This window comes from Hippichthys cyanospilos, chromosome 2, assembly GCF_059441005.1.
Source record: "Hippichthys cyanospilos isolate Australia breed blue-spotted pipefish chromosome 2, RoL_Hcya_1.0, whole genome shotgun sequence".
Classification (NCBI taxonomy): Eukaryota; Metazoa; Chordata; class Actinopteri; order Syngnathiformes; family Syngnathidae; genus Hippichthys; species Hippichthys cyanospilos.
In genome coordinates this window covers 12,090,123-12,106,106 of record NC_142370.1, presented here as the reverse complement: position 1 = coordinate 12,106,106, position 15,984 = coordinate 12,090,123, and the positions used below count along the sequence as shown (strand labels likewise).

Genomic DNA, 15,984 nt, shown 5'->3' with positions numbered 1-15,984 from the left:
GGTATAGAACACATTATGATGAAGCAATTCTTTGGGTTGACTTCCCCTAAAAATAAGGCAATGGAACAAGGTTTGGAGTATTTTGAGCTAATTTTAGACACCATTCTCCTTATGTAATCTTTATTATTGACCTGTTTGACCACTAATAATCAGTATCGGTCTTGGAAAAAAAAAACAATCTTTTGCTAATGGCAGACCTATATTGAAGGATAAGCAGTATAAAAAATTGATGGCTGGAATTGGAATGGTAACAAAATCTTCCCATGCTAACATCTCACTTTGAATTAAACAAGCTTTCATTTGAGCGGAGCATCTCAGCCTGAGGTGGATCTTTTTTTATGATTTTTCTAGAATTAGTTGAGCTGAACTGTTTCCTGCCTTAACCATTTGTCTTAACATGAATGCACACACACACACACACACACACGAACGCTGTACAACAATGACATCACCATCACATTATTTACTTTTTAATGACCTTGCTCCATTTTGTTACTTCGTTTCGGGTCGTGATCTAGTCTAGAGTTGCGAAACACCACAATGTCAGTGTGTGTCTGCTATTGAAGTGGGTCACGAGCACCTAAAAGGTTCAAACATTCCAAAATAGCGATAAAGATGAAGAAAGACTTTTTCAGGAAGTTAATCTTTTATTTAATAACGTTTGACATCTTTTATCAAGACAGCTGACAACCGCAAGCTTAGCGTAACCACTGAATGTGAAGGGAAACTCCTAGCATAGCTTAGCACAAGCGTAGAAGAAAAATGACCTTATCACAAAGAATAACAAAAGCAGTCTGCTAGCCTAGCTTAACACAAGGACATTTGCTGTCTTGTCTTTGGACAGTTGGAGCAGAATGTTGTATTTTGGTTCTATTTTTAGCTTTAGAGAGTTGTTCCATGTGGCGTGGTGCTGTCAGTCCAAATCGCGTCAGCGCCTCGTGTTTTTTTTTTTGGCCAGCTTTCATGTTCGCTCAATGCCGGGACCTCAAGTGATCTCTGTGTTTACAACCCTTTTAAATGATCATTTAAAGGATGTAAACATTGAAAGAATGCCTAATTTAAATAAATTGGAACATTCAATCTGCTTTAGTTTGGGTTGGGTGTGATGATGAGGACAAGGAGAGGAAATTCTAAAAAATGTGAGGATGTTCTGAATGATTTTTGTGCCCGTGACATATTTGAGGCTTGTCTGAATAATTCAGTGCTCCTAATTGATGCTTCTTCAATTATACATTCAGCTGCTAAAAGCAAAGTACATTTGGAAACAATCTGAGAGTATTAAGACAAAAAAATGAGGACATCGGACACCAAATGAAGGCATTTTGACACAAAGTAAGCTCTTAACATAAATTAGAATGGTTAGACAAAGAATATGATATTTAAACAGAAAAATCAGGATTTTGAACACAATGAGGACATTTAGATACCAAATAGGGACATTAAGACAGAGTGAGAACATGCAGGAGCAAAGAAAGATACATTAAGAACATCTATACAAACAAAAACATTTTGATGGAAATTGAGGAAATTTGGACACAAAACCTTTAGGTACAAAATGAGAGTATTTAAAAACAAATGAGGACAGACAAAGACATGAAGATTTAAAGACAGTCTGAAAGGAAATTTAGACAAAAGAATTTGGAAATTATAGGCACGCAGTAATGACATTGAGTCAAAGGGGACGGTCTGATTTAAAACTGCTGCTGGACAGAAAGAAACATTTAAAAAGAAAATTGTGTGTGTGTGTGCAAAATACATTCTAGTCTTGGGAAACGCCAACATATACAGCAAATGGCCTCACAGGAAAATTCCGATTTTTTTTTTCTTCAGTTTTTATGCATCTTTTTGATCAAATAATATATCTGTTTGACAAAAGAAGACGATCTGGCATACAGGTGAAAACTTAGGTCCTACCTGCCTGCCCCCTGCCCACCCCCCACATTAATATTTCTGAACCCCCCCCCATACCCAGCTCCATCCCCATCTCTGATGTCCCATCGCTTCGTGACGGTGCGTCGCGGCAGCCCAGCAGCTCGCAGTGGCCTCATCCAGCCCGGAGACCAGCTGGAGGCCGTGGAGGGACGAGGGGTGGCATCCCTGCACCACCGAGACCTGGCTCAGATCCTGAGGCGGGCAGGGAACACGCTGAAGCTCAGTGTGACGCCACGAGCACGTAAGACCTACAGCCAAATTCTCCTAAGCGTTTATTTGCAAAAGGTGAATCCAAATTTTATTTTGTCCAACGCAGAGTCGGAGGGAGCTGATGTGGAAATTGACAAGCACTTCACCAAGGGGTGCAGAGCGAGGGTGAAGGTGACTTCATAGATTCATTCAGGAGTCCCTAGCTGACAAAAAGCTGATGCATACCGTCTACGTTAGCTCCGGAAGCTGCCATAGAACAGATGGACTCAAAAGCACAACAGCACTTACAGTGGATCCAAATTCAAATTCCTTTTGTTCTCAAAAAACTACTCACAGACTAGCCAGTGAGTGGCTATGTTAGCTCCAAGGGCTAATGTAGCAGTCTACATTTTCACAAAATGATACTGTATACAAAGCTAGCCAGTCAGCGGCTAGCTCCTTAAGCTAACATAAAAGTCCTTATCACTCACACAAAGATGCACCCAATTGCACCTGTTACATAAGATCCAAACTAAATGTACTTTAGTTGACAAAAAACAAGCCTGCTAGGACCTAGTTTGTACAGCATTCTTACCATTTGATTGCAAATGATAAACATGTGTCAGCTAGCTCCAAAAGCTAATGCGGCTCATTCACGAACTGTTGGATTCAAATACTCCAGTTGCCAATCAAACTGCTCGCATTGTGTTTACGTGTGTCAGAATGAGTCTAGGTTCTATCGAGTGGATCTGGAACGAGGACCCACAGGTTTTGGCTTCTCTCTGAGGGGGGGCAGCGAGTACAACATGGGACTGTATGTGCTGGGATTGATGGATGGAGGCCCAGCCCAGTCTAGCAACAAAATGCAGGTACATAAACACGCACAAGACCACGCACTCACAGGTACACACTTTCTTGTTGTAAATGTCATTAACAGAGGTGGGCAGTCCGTCTGTACTAACAGACCGGACCGAAGTTTTGCTGACGGAAAAACATTTGAAAAACAACAAACTAAAATCAATAGAACAGTAGATTTGGTCCGTTTAATCTGTTTTAGTCGTCGCGACCTGTATCACTTGACACCGTTGGAAATGGTTTAGGACCCAGTTAAATCTTCCAAATTTCAAAGAAAAGTGTAAAGTGCCATATAATTGGGAGTACAGTAGTATATGCATGGTCTTAACAAGCTGTAAGCGTACATACATGCACACAGGAATAGCTGAGTATTACTATTAAGAGGAAAAATGTCTTGAATGTATTGTACTGAGCAACACTTTCGCCTCATTGAGGTAGCCAGCATGGCTAGTCAATGTTTGCACTATGTTTCAGCCATGGTTCCATTCACTGAAATGCACACAATGCATTCATTGTAGATGCCTAAAGTGAAAGGCAATGTTTAGAGTTAAGAATTAAGAGAGTTTTGTGTTATTTGGCTTTTAAAATATGATTTGAATGAATAAATCGCTTGCATATAGGTCAGATAACATCCTGGGATGCCTGTGAGTTCCGAGAATCCCAACAGTTTAAGGACTGACCTTAGATGCGCCAGTAAACAATTCTCACAGTCATTCTTTGCTTGTACAATGCAAAAGTGTGACGGACTCGTGACTTTTTTTGTAAACTATGTGATTCTGTCATCGTGATGCTGATTACCAGATTACCAGATTACCAGATGTTCCCTGGGAAACAGTAGGTCCACCGACTCGTTCATTGTCACCATAGCAACGGTACCTCCAATTTTATCTTCGGCATTCAATGACCCTCTCTGCAGCATCCATTTTGGTTTTGCGGACTTCGTCACTAGTGTCAAGACCCTTTCCTGTTCACGCAGTTCAAAGAACAGCTAGTTAATGTGATCAGACAACAGTTAAAAAAAAAAGGATCAAAAACTGTAAACTATTATGTAGATCATATCTCGGTTTGAATTATTTTCTGGGAGCAAAAAGATCTGGTTTTACTTTTGTTGTTGTTTTTCTTAAGAACTACAAAACAAAATATTCCAGAGGTACACAAATACTGGCAAAAGAAATAAACAGTACGAGAGTAAAATCTCTGAGTTAATAATTATTTGTTTTTAAAGACTGTTATAATGGCTTATTTTGATCCTTTTATTCTTTTCCTGTAAAATACAACTGTTGACCAAAACTTTTACTTATACAAAAATTGTTCTGCTTTTGAAAATCGGCTAACCATCCGCGTTTGAGTGCCAACAAAACTTTGCTGACTGCAAGGTTTTGCAGAAGAGCTCTCCCGATAGAATCGTACGTCATGAGAAATTAGACAGCTGTTCCATCTCAGTTCAACTCAATCGATACATGCTCACATAGCCTGGTCAGTGTAAGAGATATGGGAGACTTGACACCACGGAACTTCGCATGGGCACGAAGGCAGTGTGAACCTGGAGCATGTTTCATGGCTCCTCGTGGTCTTGCCAAGAGATATCGGTTATCTTCAAGAACTCTTGAACTGTCTCTGCTGAACAAGGAGCTCTGACGAAAACTGCAGATATGGGTATCTCATTTATACCGTAGAGCTTCAGCTGGCTGAGACAACCCTTGGCAAGGGTTAAGTTGAAGGGTTTGAGAGCCACGCACGTGCTCTATTGTAGCGTTCCTTATACGTTTGGTAAAGACACTTTTCTAGACATTTTTAGCAAAAGGCATGAAGGTGAAGACATTCCACCGAGACTTTCAATTGTTCCTTAGCTCTGCAGCCAAAATCAATTCGTTCCACATTTCCTGACGGACTTCCGTGAACTCAAGTGGCTTTCCGAACCGTTAAACAATGAACTTTTAATAGTTTTCTTGTTTGAACTTCTTGGAATAATCAAGCAATGTCCCACTCCCGGAAAGCTTCAGTTTTGGATATCACCGTGTCGTTGAGTGAGTTTGTGAGGTCTTTCGTAGTTTTAAAGGTGACCTTCTTTGCAAGTCGAAAGTGTGAGAGAGTAAGAGTGAGAGAAATACAAGCAATTGGTCAAGCTAGCATTAGCTTGGCTAAAATGCAAGTAACCTCTTGAAAATTCAAAACATTGCACACTGGCATGTACATGTTATCCTCCAAAATCAAGCAAGGACTCATAGTCCAACATCGCAACCACCGTTTATTTCCCATTTAACCATCAAATCCCAAATTCAAATCGTGGTTAGTAAATGTACTTTTGCCAAAAAAAAGGTCATCATATTGGTAAATAGGCTGTACTTTGTACCACAATCAGTTGATGCGAGAACGCAGCCGCGGCAACAGATGTTTTTTTTTTGTTTTTTTTTAAGTTTAAAATGACTTACATACATCGGTTGGTCAAATTTTCAATCCATGTTTGGCCATCCATGCCGTGTCTGTCGTACTAGCTGGCTAGCTAGCGCTAAAAAGGTATTTTTTACAAACTCAGTTGACTGCTAGCATGATGTCAGAGGTGATACTACACTTCCTGGATAGACTGCTTGCTTAAGTTTATTTTCAATGGCCAATTTGCTCATCAGTTCAAGTGACCATCAATTTCAGCTCAGCTCTACTCGTAACTAAATTCATTAACAATTGCCTATCCCTGCAATTCTTAAGACAGAACTCTCTTTTCTCCACTATGTCGTTTTCTTTTCTTTTTCTCTTTGAGCCGCCGGTCACACTAGCTTCTTACTGGTTGCCTTCAGGTTTCAGACCAGCTAGTGGAGATCAACGGTGACAGCACAGCAGGAATGACTCACAGTCAAGCCGTGGAGCAGATCCGCAGAGGAGGCCATCGGATCAATTTGGTTCTGAAGAAAGGAAACGGCTACGTCCCCGATTACGGTGATGATGGACGCTCACTTGATGCCCTCCCATCGCATGGTCATTTACCGCACCGTCCCAGGATCTCGTTTTTTGGCCAGGACCGGCACTGGCACTGGCACAAATTTGAAACAATACTTAAAGGCATACTGAACTTATTTAGCCATTTTCAACAATAGAAAGTCAATATTTCGTCCTTGCTTAATCCGATCATTATTTCCGATGTGCAACCGATACTTGTAAAAGCACATTTTGCCACAAGCCGATAAAATGGCATCACATAGGCTCAGGACGTTAACGACCAATCACAGCTCAGCTGCGAACTTCACATGACCAAACCTAAAAAACAGGTGACATTCACAAGCTGAGCCGTGACTGGTTGTTACCTAGCCCTGGGCACATCCGATGTAGTTTTCTCTTGACGGCAAGTGGCAAAATACCTTTTAAAAGTATTAATTGTGCACAAAAAAGAATTGTCCAATTAATTCTAGACAAAATATTAACTTTTTATTGCTAAGAATGGCTGAATAACTTTTGTCATTTAAATTTACAATCACTTGTTGAGGCCGTTTTACTTGTACCACCTCGGCCCAAATTGACATGATCGGAGTTAATAAGAAAACAAACTACAACTGGCCAGAAAAGAGCCCAGAGATTGAAACATGAATGTAGTTTCCTGATCCAATCAGAGCTCTGCGCTGTCGCTGACCATATCTTCCTACTTTCTCTACCGTCTTCTTGCCCTCCTTTCTCTTCGTTTCCCTCCTTCCTACTCCTCAGTGGAACTGTCCAGCTTGTCTCTGTGCATGACCAACTCCAAACAGGGCGAGCCTTGCTTCTACGTCATCGGACGAACGGAAAACTCGCGGTCGGTAACGTTCAGAGTCTTCTTCTCTTCTTTCTCCACCTGGCTCATTTCTTCATGTCATCACCCATGACATCGTCTGTCCTGTTGTGGAGTTGTTCTCGTCAGTCGTGTGACTTTCAAAAGAATATCCAAGACTTTTGTTTTCTTTTTACGGGGGTGTCCAATTAATGTTATAGAAAAAGCAAATAATATATATATATATATATATATATATATATATATATATATATATATATATATATATATATATATATATATATATATATATATATATATATATTTTTTTTTTTTTTTTTTTTACTTTTGCATTTGTTTGGTTTTGCATTTTTGTTTCCCTAGATTTAATCTACAGAAAAAAAAAAAAACAATACTCTCAATACAATACTGCATAACCCAATCATGGGTCAGAAAGAACTGGCCCAATATATCTTTCTAGCCTGTTTTATACAAAACAACCCCAATTGTGAGGTTATCTTATACAAAACGACATTTTGGGGGTTGCGCAAAACAACATAGGAAGTGGGGTCTAACTGACCCTATTTTTGGGTTGGTGGTTTTTTTTTTCCCTACAAGTGGGTTATTTTTATATCAAATGTTTTTAGCGTGCAAATGTAGTTCCAACGTTTAATAAATCAGACAAGAATGGCACAACACTTTAGTTTTAAGACCCCCGCACCCCCTACAACAACCCAAAATGTTTTGCTAGTAAGGGGGTGCTTGGGAAAAAATAAATAAATAAATAATATCACAGGGCATATATCACTGAACAAATGCTTAGAACTACTGACTTATAGGATAAATTCTAAAATGATTCAAAAGTTGTGATCCAACAAATTACCGATGATGATGCTCTGGCAAATGAAAATGGACAAAATAATACTTTGTTATATTCTTCATGCTTTTGTGTTGAGTAATCCCCACCCACCCTTGGGTTTTTTAAATAACTGCATGTCTTCCTAGCCCGTATTTAAAACAATCGAACGAACGGCCCATTCTTAGGTGCAACTCGCGGAAATTTGTAGCGTCTCGGCTGATCTTGTCCTTCCGCGTCTAATTTCAGGCCCTGAGGAAGAATCCTCCTCGTCCTCCTCACACGCGGAGAAGCAGGAGGCTAATACGGTTGCTGTGACGACCGCATCCCACAGCCCGCAAAGGAGAAGGCGAGCAGGGGGATCCAAAGCAAGACCAAAACGCGGAGGTGGAGGGGGGCCTCCAGATCTGGACTTGGACCTTGTGGAGGAGGAGGCGAGGAGGCAACGGAAGGAGCTAGAAGAGGAGAGGAAAAGGAGGAGGGAGCAAGGAAGGACTACCAGAGAGGAAACCAGGAAGCAGAAGAAAAAGGAGGAGGATGCAAAGCATTCTGGGAGCTGGCCGGTTCCTCAGCAAGCAGCGTTCTCCTTTCTGATGCCGCTTGACGAGCGCCCGTCCGACGCCCGATCCGACGACAGCAAGTCTAGCGCCAGCCAATCAGGGGCCGGTTTATCTTCCGATTGGAAGAGACCTGGCCAGAGGCAGGAAGAGGTTCACGGCTTACCTTGGCTGGAGCCCAGCCCGCAGAAACTGACACGGGTTTTGATTGGCAGCCGCCTTAGTGGGCGGGGCCTATCGAGTGGACTCGAACTCTGATCGGACCGTTCCTGACAGGTTACACTTATTTTGGGGGGGTGACTGTTAAGGGCTTTTTTTATTTTATTTTTTTTTAAAGAAAAGTCTTTTCCTGCATGTGATCGGACAACACGGTTTATGATAAGTGGGTGAGGTGCAAAAGAGGCATGGCCCCACAAACGAGTATGCAAATAACACAACTTGGAACCTGACAAGTCCTGACGTTGAAGCATGTCAATCATTTTTATTTTTATAACCTGAAAGAATCTTAGTGAAGTATTATGATGATGATGATGATGACTATAGAGTAATAGACACCGATTGCTTGCTCGTAATGGAAAAACCTTTAGAACTTCTTCCAATAAGCCATATACACACATAACCATGTGTGCGTGTGGATTGTGTGCGTTTTAACGTGTGTGTTTGCGTATGGGGGTGGATTATGTGCTTGCATGTTGTGTTTTGTGTGGATTAAGTGTGTTTATTAGGGGTGAAACAAAAGCTGGTTTGAAACGGAAAATGATTTCTTGATCTAAAAATATGCCAGTGCAATTCAATATTGAACTGAATGGTTCCACTTTTAAATCTATCGGGATACAAGTCGAATAGTCTTTTATTGGATATGCTGTATAGCCAGAAGGCAATAGCGTCTTTACAATACTGGCAAGTTCATCCAAATTTATTTAAAATGACAAAAAGAATCATTGCAAGCATACCCTCCGAAACTGAACTGTTCCATTTGGAATTGAATAGTAATCTCAGAGCCGAATTGTCCCACTTTCAAATCGAACTGTCTTGTCATCACGTCACATGAACTGAAAAACGTATCAGATCTTTTTTTGTTTGTTCGTTTTGTGTGTGCATTCGTCGTGTGCATGGATTTTGTGTTTGAATTTTGTGTTAGTGGATTGATAGCTTTTTTTTTGTTTTGTTTTAATTTTGTATGTGTGGATTTGTGTATGGATTTTTTTTGGGGGGGGGGGGAGTCGAGCATGTGGATTTTTGTTGGTTGGATATTTTTTCTGTTTTGTGCATTGGACAAAATTGTTGTAAGGTTGTGGACTTGTGGATTGTGTGAATGGACTGCGTGTGTGCATATGAAAGAACCTTAACGTAGTGTTATAATGATAATTACAGAGTAATAGAGCCTGATTGCTTGCTTGTAATGAAAAACTGCTTCTGATGATGAGCTGTGCACCCACAAAATTCTGGCTGGATGTAAGTCATAGCCAAGCTATGGCAATACAGTGCCTAATGAGCAGTTTTGTTTCTATAGCAGTGCTTTCTTATAGCTTTATTCAGCCAAGGCACATTGAACTTTATTAGAAAAATAAATAAATAGACAATGTACCACCCAAAAGAAGAAATATCATAAAAAGTATCCTTACAGAAATGATGATTCCTTCCCAATTTATTCTCATATTGTCTTAGTCACTATGTGGGCGCCATTACTTCATATAGTATTATATTCTTGTGAGACCCGTCTACAGAAGAGGATTAGGACCAATGAAGGAGAGAAAGAAATAGGCTGGCAGGATTGTGACTTTTTTTGTTTTCTCAGAATTTTGATTTTATGCTCAGAATTCTCCTGACTTCAAAGTTGGAACTGTGACTTTTCAAAATCAAATTCCTCACTTTGAAGTGAGACTTCTCACTTAAAAGTCTATGCGAATTCTAAGAAAAGTCAGAATTCTGACTTATAAAGTCTTTAGAGTGAGAAATCTGAGGATAATTCCAGAATCTGAGATAAAAGTCAGAATCTTGACAACTTTTTGTTCTCACTTCACTGACCCCAATCCTCCTCGTTAGCCACCCTATTCATTTGTGTCCATCGTAGTGGACATTTGTCTTGGTTTGTATCTCGTTTTAACTACTCTACTGATTCCTAGTGTGCTCAGTTGAAGACATCCTGGCCTTTCCAACGATGTCTTGTGTTTGGGTGGGATGCAAATTAACCTTGCTGTCTTGCTGAGACAAAGTGGACAGAAGTGGACGCAAATGAAAATGTTGGGTCTTTGGAAGGATGTAAACATTAACAAGGGAAGGCGCAGATTAACTGTACCTCATGCCAGCTCGAGAAAGAAATTGCTCTGTCTCTAACTATACATTACTGGCATAGATTGCTGAAAAAAAGATATATTTCTGGTTGAAGCATTAAAAAAAAAAGTTGAGTCGGTGGTTGGGAATCACTGTTCTATCGCAACAAGTGTGCACCGATGTCCCGCAGCTGTGCGTGCTCACAAAAGTGCCTCGTTTACTTCAGCCTTCACCCAGCAAGAGGGTGCTGAGGCTGCTGGCCAACTTCCTGTCAGAAATACCCAACCCACCTACTTTCTGGGGGTCAGTCATATCTACTTCCTGTCGGACTTCTTTTATGGCCTGATTTATGGACTGTTTCAACAAATGATTAAACATTATTATTATTAAACTGTTTCTTGTTGTTGTTTACATCGCTTGTCTTCCACATTGTGATATGTTGTCCCCTTTAGAGCAGCGGTTCTCAAAGTGGGTTCCGCGGACGCCCAGGGGGCCTGGCCTGACTGCAGGGGGTTCGCGAAATAATTTGGGTGATTTGGAATTGATTTAGTTTGTCTTTTAACAGTTGCAGATTTGTGCCTTGTTTGGCTTAGTGTTTGTTTTTGGCGCCGCCGCTGGCCGCTGTTGATAGTGCATTAATAGTGGCCTGTGTCTACCTGATATGAGACATTGTAACATCTAGCAAGGACAGAAAATTGGTTTATTTATCATAAAAAATATATTTTTGTGTTCATTATATTTTCTATTAAATTGTGAGAGTATTCGTGACTCTTCAATAAAGCAAGCAAATCAACCAGTTTAATGTTTTGAAAAACGTAGTCATTTTTAAATTTCTCAAAATGCATTTTTTTTTGTCTACAATTGCTTGCAAATGAGGCGACAAAGCCAGCAAACATAAAGCAGCATTTTGTTTTCTAATGCTGTTTTTTGACCTGGTTTGTTATAAGGAGGCGTGCAATTTGCAAGTTTAATTTAGGACTGGTAATCCGATTTGGAAAGCTAGAAAACGATCTATCTGGTTCAGGATGATTCAATCAAATGGTTCTTTGAAAAAGTGGTGTAAAGGTCAAACAGGATGAATAGGAAAAAATTGGGATTTCCAAATTCTAATCATTACGATCCAGATGATGTTTTTTGCAACTGGCCCCAGGTTAAAATCAGATATTGCATTTTTACCGTGTGAGTTACTGTCATCCTAGTGGTTGGAGCAATCACAGGCAGGAAGCGTGTGCCCGCAGTAGAGCGGGCTGGATCAAGCTGTTCTTCATGGGGAGGTCCACGGAGAATTCGGTGGGTGCCGCCTGCAGTCGCGGATGGAGGTGGTGGCCGCCTCCCCTCTGAGGGATGGGCAGCTCTGAGTGGTGGGCGGGCAGAGGCGAGCAGAAGAAGTACGGATGGAGGAGCGCCTGCGGGTTGAGCCATCATTCATTGAAATCATTCATCTGCCATCTCGGTCTCTCATAATCGTTCGTCTCATACCTGCTGGGCGGGACATCGCTGCTTGGATGGGTAAACCAGAAACTTGTAGAGTAAGCTGATGGCGTGGGGGGAGGAGTCAGGGACGATCTCCTCCAATGGGACGGCGGGATTCTCTCTGAAGGTGATTTTATTGTAATCTGGCAATTTGGCCATTTCCTGTAGTGAAATGGAGCAACATTAGGATGCTGTGCGCGTGCGCGCATGTGCGTATGTGTGTCTTACAGGCCAGGTATCATGGGTGGGCGTCCCGAGCACCCTGAGGACACAGCACAGCTGCTCTATGTCATTTTCGCCAGGAAACAAAGGAGACGAATTCAGCAGCTCCCCGAAAATACAACCCACAGCCCTGCATCACACAACCGCAATCAGTGGCGTCATTAAAAGTACTGGATGTGACCTGAGTTCAATCGGAGCTCGAGTGTTGCTTCCTTTCTTTGTTATTGGTTTTTTCTTTCTTTCAATCTAAACATGAACTACTTACTTACCACAGGTCGACTCCCTCATCATACTTTCTGGCTCCATACAGCAATTCCGGAGCACGATACCACCTGGATACATAAAACAACATGGTATCATTACCATAAAAATAAACAAACCAAATGAGGGACCAATGAAGATGCTGTCTCGGATCTTCTGCACACCAATCCGAAGATGGGCTGTCATAGTACCTTCGGTGTCAGCCTATTACTGCGCAAGTGTTTGATGTAGTACTCCTCCGTGCCACACGCGACAATTGTCACTGTTCTACCACATAGTGAACATTTTGCGAAATAAACAGACTTTCATTTTTCATTTTCACTCACGATGGGTCTCCTCATGCTCTTCTGTCCAGGTATACATTGTCTAACACCAAAGTTGGGATGTGGGAAAAAAACGGGAGAAATTATGCGGATAAAGGTGGCCATTTAGTGCTCTCGTTTGCCTGCATCCCAGACGCGTACTTTCGGGAGGGAGGGGGACACACGAACTTTCAAATCATTGAGCGTCAACCTGCTCAATAAAAATACATTATTTTGAAATTGGAAATTGTAAATGATCAGTTATATCTTTATTTTGAAAACATTGCAAAAATCTCATCCTACCTCGTTCTTGTGGACTCTTGTGAGATATCTCGTCTTGTGGAATTTGTATCTTGTCCCATGCCTAGTGCATAGTACTTAGTAAAGTAATTCATTGCTACCGTATTCACTCCACATAAACAATGCCCACATGGCTAATTAATATGGTAAATTATTCACGTGCAGATGATAGTCCTTCCGTGAGCGCACGAAGGATCGGCAGGAGACAAAATCACTGCAAGAAGTCGGTAAGTTTAGCGACAAGAACGTGTTCAAAATATTATTTCGAATTGGTTTAAAGTGATACTTCGAGATGGATATCAGAAAGTTATTCGCCCGCAGCAGGGCTAAAGCAATGAGGTTGAGGGAGGTAAATGAAGTCCTAGCTAGCTAGGCAATATAAGTTAAGTTCATGCTCAATTAGCTAACGTTATTCCTTGTGTCAAGATAACCATATTCCTTTGTTGTACGAGCTGTTGGAGGAATTTTCAGTGGGTTTCAACAGCATGAAACAATGATAACTTTGAGAACGCAGCTTTACGCTTGTGTTGCTCCAGATAGTACAGTGGTTCTCAAATGGTCTAACTTGGGGAGGATTTTTTTTCTATCATCAAGTTGTGGGCCAAATTTTAAACTATTCCATTTTTTTTCACAGAAAAAAAATGCACAATGGACTTGTTTATCCTTACAAAGATTCTGGGATCTAATTTTTTTTTCTTCAACGCCCCAGTCTGAAATACCATATTTCTCCATGTACAAGTTGAGTTTCCGTACACCAAGCTGACGGGGCACGTCGAGTTCCGAGAGTCGACGTAGGCTCGGTGTGTAGAGGGTTAGAGAGTGTGTCACCTTGTGGCCACCTGGTGACTGTAGAGCCGATCCTCTTCCTGGCTGAGGAGGCGGGCCAGACCAAAATCGGCGATCTTCAGGTGTCCTGACGAGCTGATGAGGAGGTTGGCAGGCTTAAGGTCCTTCAAGCAGACCACAAAAAGTGCATAGAAAAATATTGATTGAGAGTAGCGCTAGGGCCACTAGGCATTTAATCTATTTTATACATTCATTTCAGTTTATTTTTTGAATTTTTAAGATAAATATTAAATGAGGCTTACACGGATAAACTAAGCAAAAGAAATTCTTAAATTAAAATCACAGAATGTATTTTTGTAAAACAAATTGGAACTTGGATTTGAAGGTCACATCACCGAACCCTAGTTTCACTTAAGACGGTGTTCACCCGGTGCATGATGTTGTTGTTATGCAGGAAGGCCACACCCTTCAGCAGCATCAACATGTAGCCTTTGACTTGCGCTGGGGTCAGAGGTCGCCGGAAGTTACGGATAACCTCAGAGAGGTCAGACAGCATGAAGTCAAAAACCAGGACAAAACCGGTGCCGTGCGGGAAGACGTCTTTCAGCTTCACCACCTGTGGAGTTGGAACCACGATAGTAAAAAAAAAAATTCTGGTCATTGCCTCGAAATAATTTTGAAATGAAAATTATTATCTGATCTGCATTGCACTAGTTGGGTGCCATTTGTAACTGCAATTGCAGTTATAATAATTGATAATCCTTACGTGAAGGTAGTTTGCTTTGCTTGATTCATTTAACTACTGAATAGTTGTATGTAACATTGGCTCATGACTGCACAAGGCATGTTGATTAAAATGCTTTTCTGCTATCTTGTGGCGTCTTATATGAAATTACAATCCATTTAATTACTTCAGCATATTTTATTACCATTGAACACAGTTCCTGTATTTGTACTTAGCAATGTATTTTCAAAAAACAATAGAAGCATGTAAATACCAGGGGTACTATCACTCCCTCAATTTAAGCAAGGAAAACCTGTGAGGAAGTGAGTTTGACTCACATGCGGGTTGTACTCAATCTCCTGCAGGGCCTTGATCTCCCGCAGGGCCTGGTTGGGAATGGCGTCCTCCAGACGCCTGAGAGCCACTTTCTTCAGCGCCACAGTCTCACCCGTCTGCTTGGCATATTTTTGTTATATTCCCATTTCGACAAATCTATAAATTAACACTTGTCTTTCTATTGACCTCACCTCCACGTGTTTGGCCTTGAACACGATGCCGTGAGCGCCTTCTCCGATGCGGCCCAAAATGCTATACTGCTCCATTATGTCACTTGTCGTTTTGTGAACCAACCTCGTGAAAATATACCAAGGGGCTTACTCCATTATCAAGGATTAAACCGGATATAATCCTTAAACGGGTGAGACCCTTTTTTCTGTCAGATGAATCAGAGGAATGCACAGAAAAAAAAAAAAGAAAAAGAAAATCATTCCCTATCTACTATATGCTGAACTAAATGTGAGTTTTCCATTTTTTTTATATTGCTGCTAGAACTTGAGGAGCCCTATCTTCAATTAGTCACCTCAAAATATCTCACAGTGCATTTGTGACGTAATGAACGAGGGTCACTTGAAAAATCTAAAATTCCCCATAATGTATGGGGAAAGGTTTCCGTTTAAGATAGTTTTTCAGTTCAGCTGACCAAATCCATGAGTTGTTGCGCAGAATTACATATTTTTTCATAATAGTAAAGCTACACACCAGAAAATGGATGGACATACAGAGCTTTGTTTGTATTCGTTATGTTAACTAGTTTCTTTAAAACTTAATTTATGAGGTCCACTTCTTTTGTTGTAATTATGTGACAGCAACGACGTTAAAAGTCTTTACAGTAAAGTGCAGTCCTCAATATAAAAATCAAAATACGGTGACTAGGGAATGGGTCAATGACTCCGACCACAGCCTGTAACGGAAGAGGTCCAGATGCCGCATCCCGTAGGGCTCTCGTTGCCTCGGTAACCTACTGGCTCGCTAAACTAGCTCTGCTAAACATCGTCATCGCTATGTAAACGGAAGGTGTGAAGCAAATTACTTACGTTCATGTTGTACAAACGTAGCTGCTTCTGCGTTTGTAGCCCGTGTTTGTGTGGAGTAGTTATCGTAACCAGCCTGAATGCTTCCAAATACACTGCATTATTTTGTTGGACCTGCTTGTTTATTGACACGTTCAAAACGACCAC

The 15,984-nt window shown here is 41.1% G+C and overlaps 2 protein-coding genes and 1 long non-coding RNA gene across 11 annotated transcripts in view; 2 read left to right on the top strand and 1 right to left on the bottom strand.

Moving 5' to 3' along the window:
• The window catches only part of LOC148427335 (membrane-associated guanylate kinase, WW and PDZ domain-containing protein 1-like), a 24,079-nt gene extending 13,284 nt beyond the window's left edge, over positions 1-10,795 (top strand). For 3 of the 6 annotated variants that reach the window (XM_088402174.1, XM_088402183.1, XM_088402189.1), the window contains exons 17-21: positions 1,973-2,173; positions 2,249-2,313; positions 2,844-2,990; positions 5,772-5,910; positions 7,818-10,795. In XM_088402174.1, the coding sequence (XP_088258300.1) occupies positions 1,973-2,173; positions 2,249-2,313; positions 2,844-2,990; positions 5,772-5,910; positions 7,818-8,383 (1,118 nt within the window). In that variant the 3' untranslated portion in view covers positions 8,384-10,795. Of the gene's footprint in view, positions 1-1,972; positions 2,174-2,248; positions 2,314-2,843; positions 2,991-5,771; positions 6,919-7,817 lie in introns of those variants that run through there. The other 3 variants (XM_088402207.1, XR_015863655.1, XM_088402195.1) reach the window with 3 other exon arrangements.
• cdk20 (cyclin dependent kinase 20) lies at positions 1,979-15,984 on the bottom strand. 4 transcript variants are annotated; one of them, XM_088402243.1, is made up of 10 exons: positions 15,841-15,984; positions 14,995-15,179; positions 14,806-14,919; positions 14,171-14,359; positions 13,786-13,907; positions 12,364-12,426; positions 12,101-12,224; positions 11,879-12,034; positions 11,576-11,805; positions 1,979-2,124 (listed from the first exon to the last, which is right to left on the bottom strand). In XM_088402243.1, exons 2-9 carry the CDS (start codon positions 15,067-15,069, stop codon positions 11,611-11,613), a joined length of 1,038 nt encoding a protein of 345 aa, XP_088258369.1. In that variant the 5' UTR covers positions 15,070-15,179; positions 15,841-15,984; the 3' UTR covers positions 1,979-2,124; positions 11,576-11,610. The 4 variants fall into 4 exon arrangements, with proteins under 4 accessions (XP_088258369.1, XP_088258354.1, XP_088258360.1 ...); XM_088402228.1 differs by lacking the exon at positions 1,979-2,124 and adding an exon at positions 5,694-6,838; XM_088402234.1 differs by lacking the exon at positions 1,979-2,124 and adding an exon at positions 7,368-8,258.
• LOC148427334 (uncharacterized) lies at positions 12,672-14,402 on the top strand. The gene is made up of 3 exons (XR_015863664.1): positions 12,672-12,710; positions 13,123-13,184; positions 14,198-14,402. It is a non-coding gene; the product is annotated as an uncharacterized LOC148427334 (long non-coding RNA).

Excerpts from the sequence above, each read along its gene's own strand:
- cdk20 (XM_088402243.1), bottom strand. The coding sequence starts at position 15,069 with ATGGAGCAGTATAGCATTTTGGGCCGCATCGGAGAAGGCGCTCACGGC. Across the intron at positions 14,360-14,805 it reads AGATTGAGTACAACCCGCAT|GTGGTGAAGCTGAAAGACGT; the intron begins GTGAGTCAAACT and ends CCAACTCCACAG. Across the intron at positions 11,806-11,878 it reads AGCGATGTCCCGCCCAGCAG|GCGCTCCTCCATCCGTACTT; the intron begins GTATGAGACGAA and ends CTCAACCCGCAG.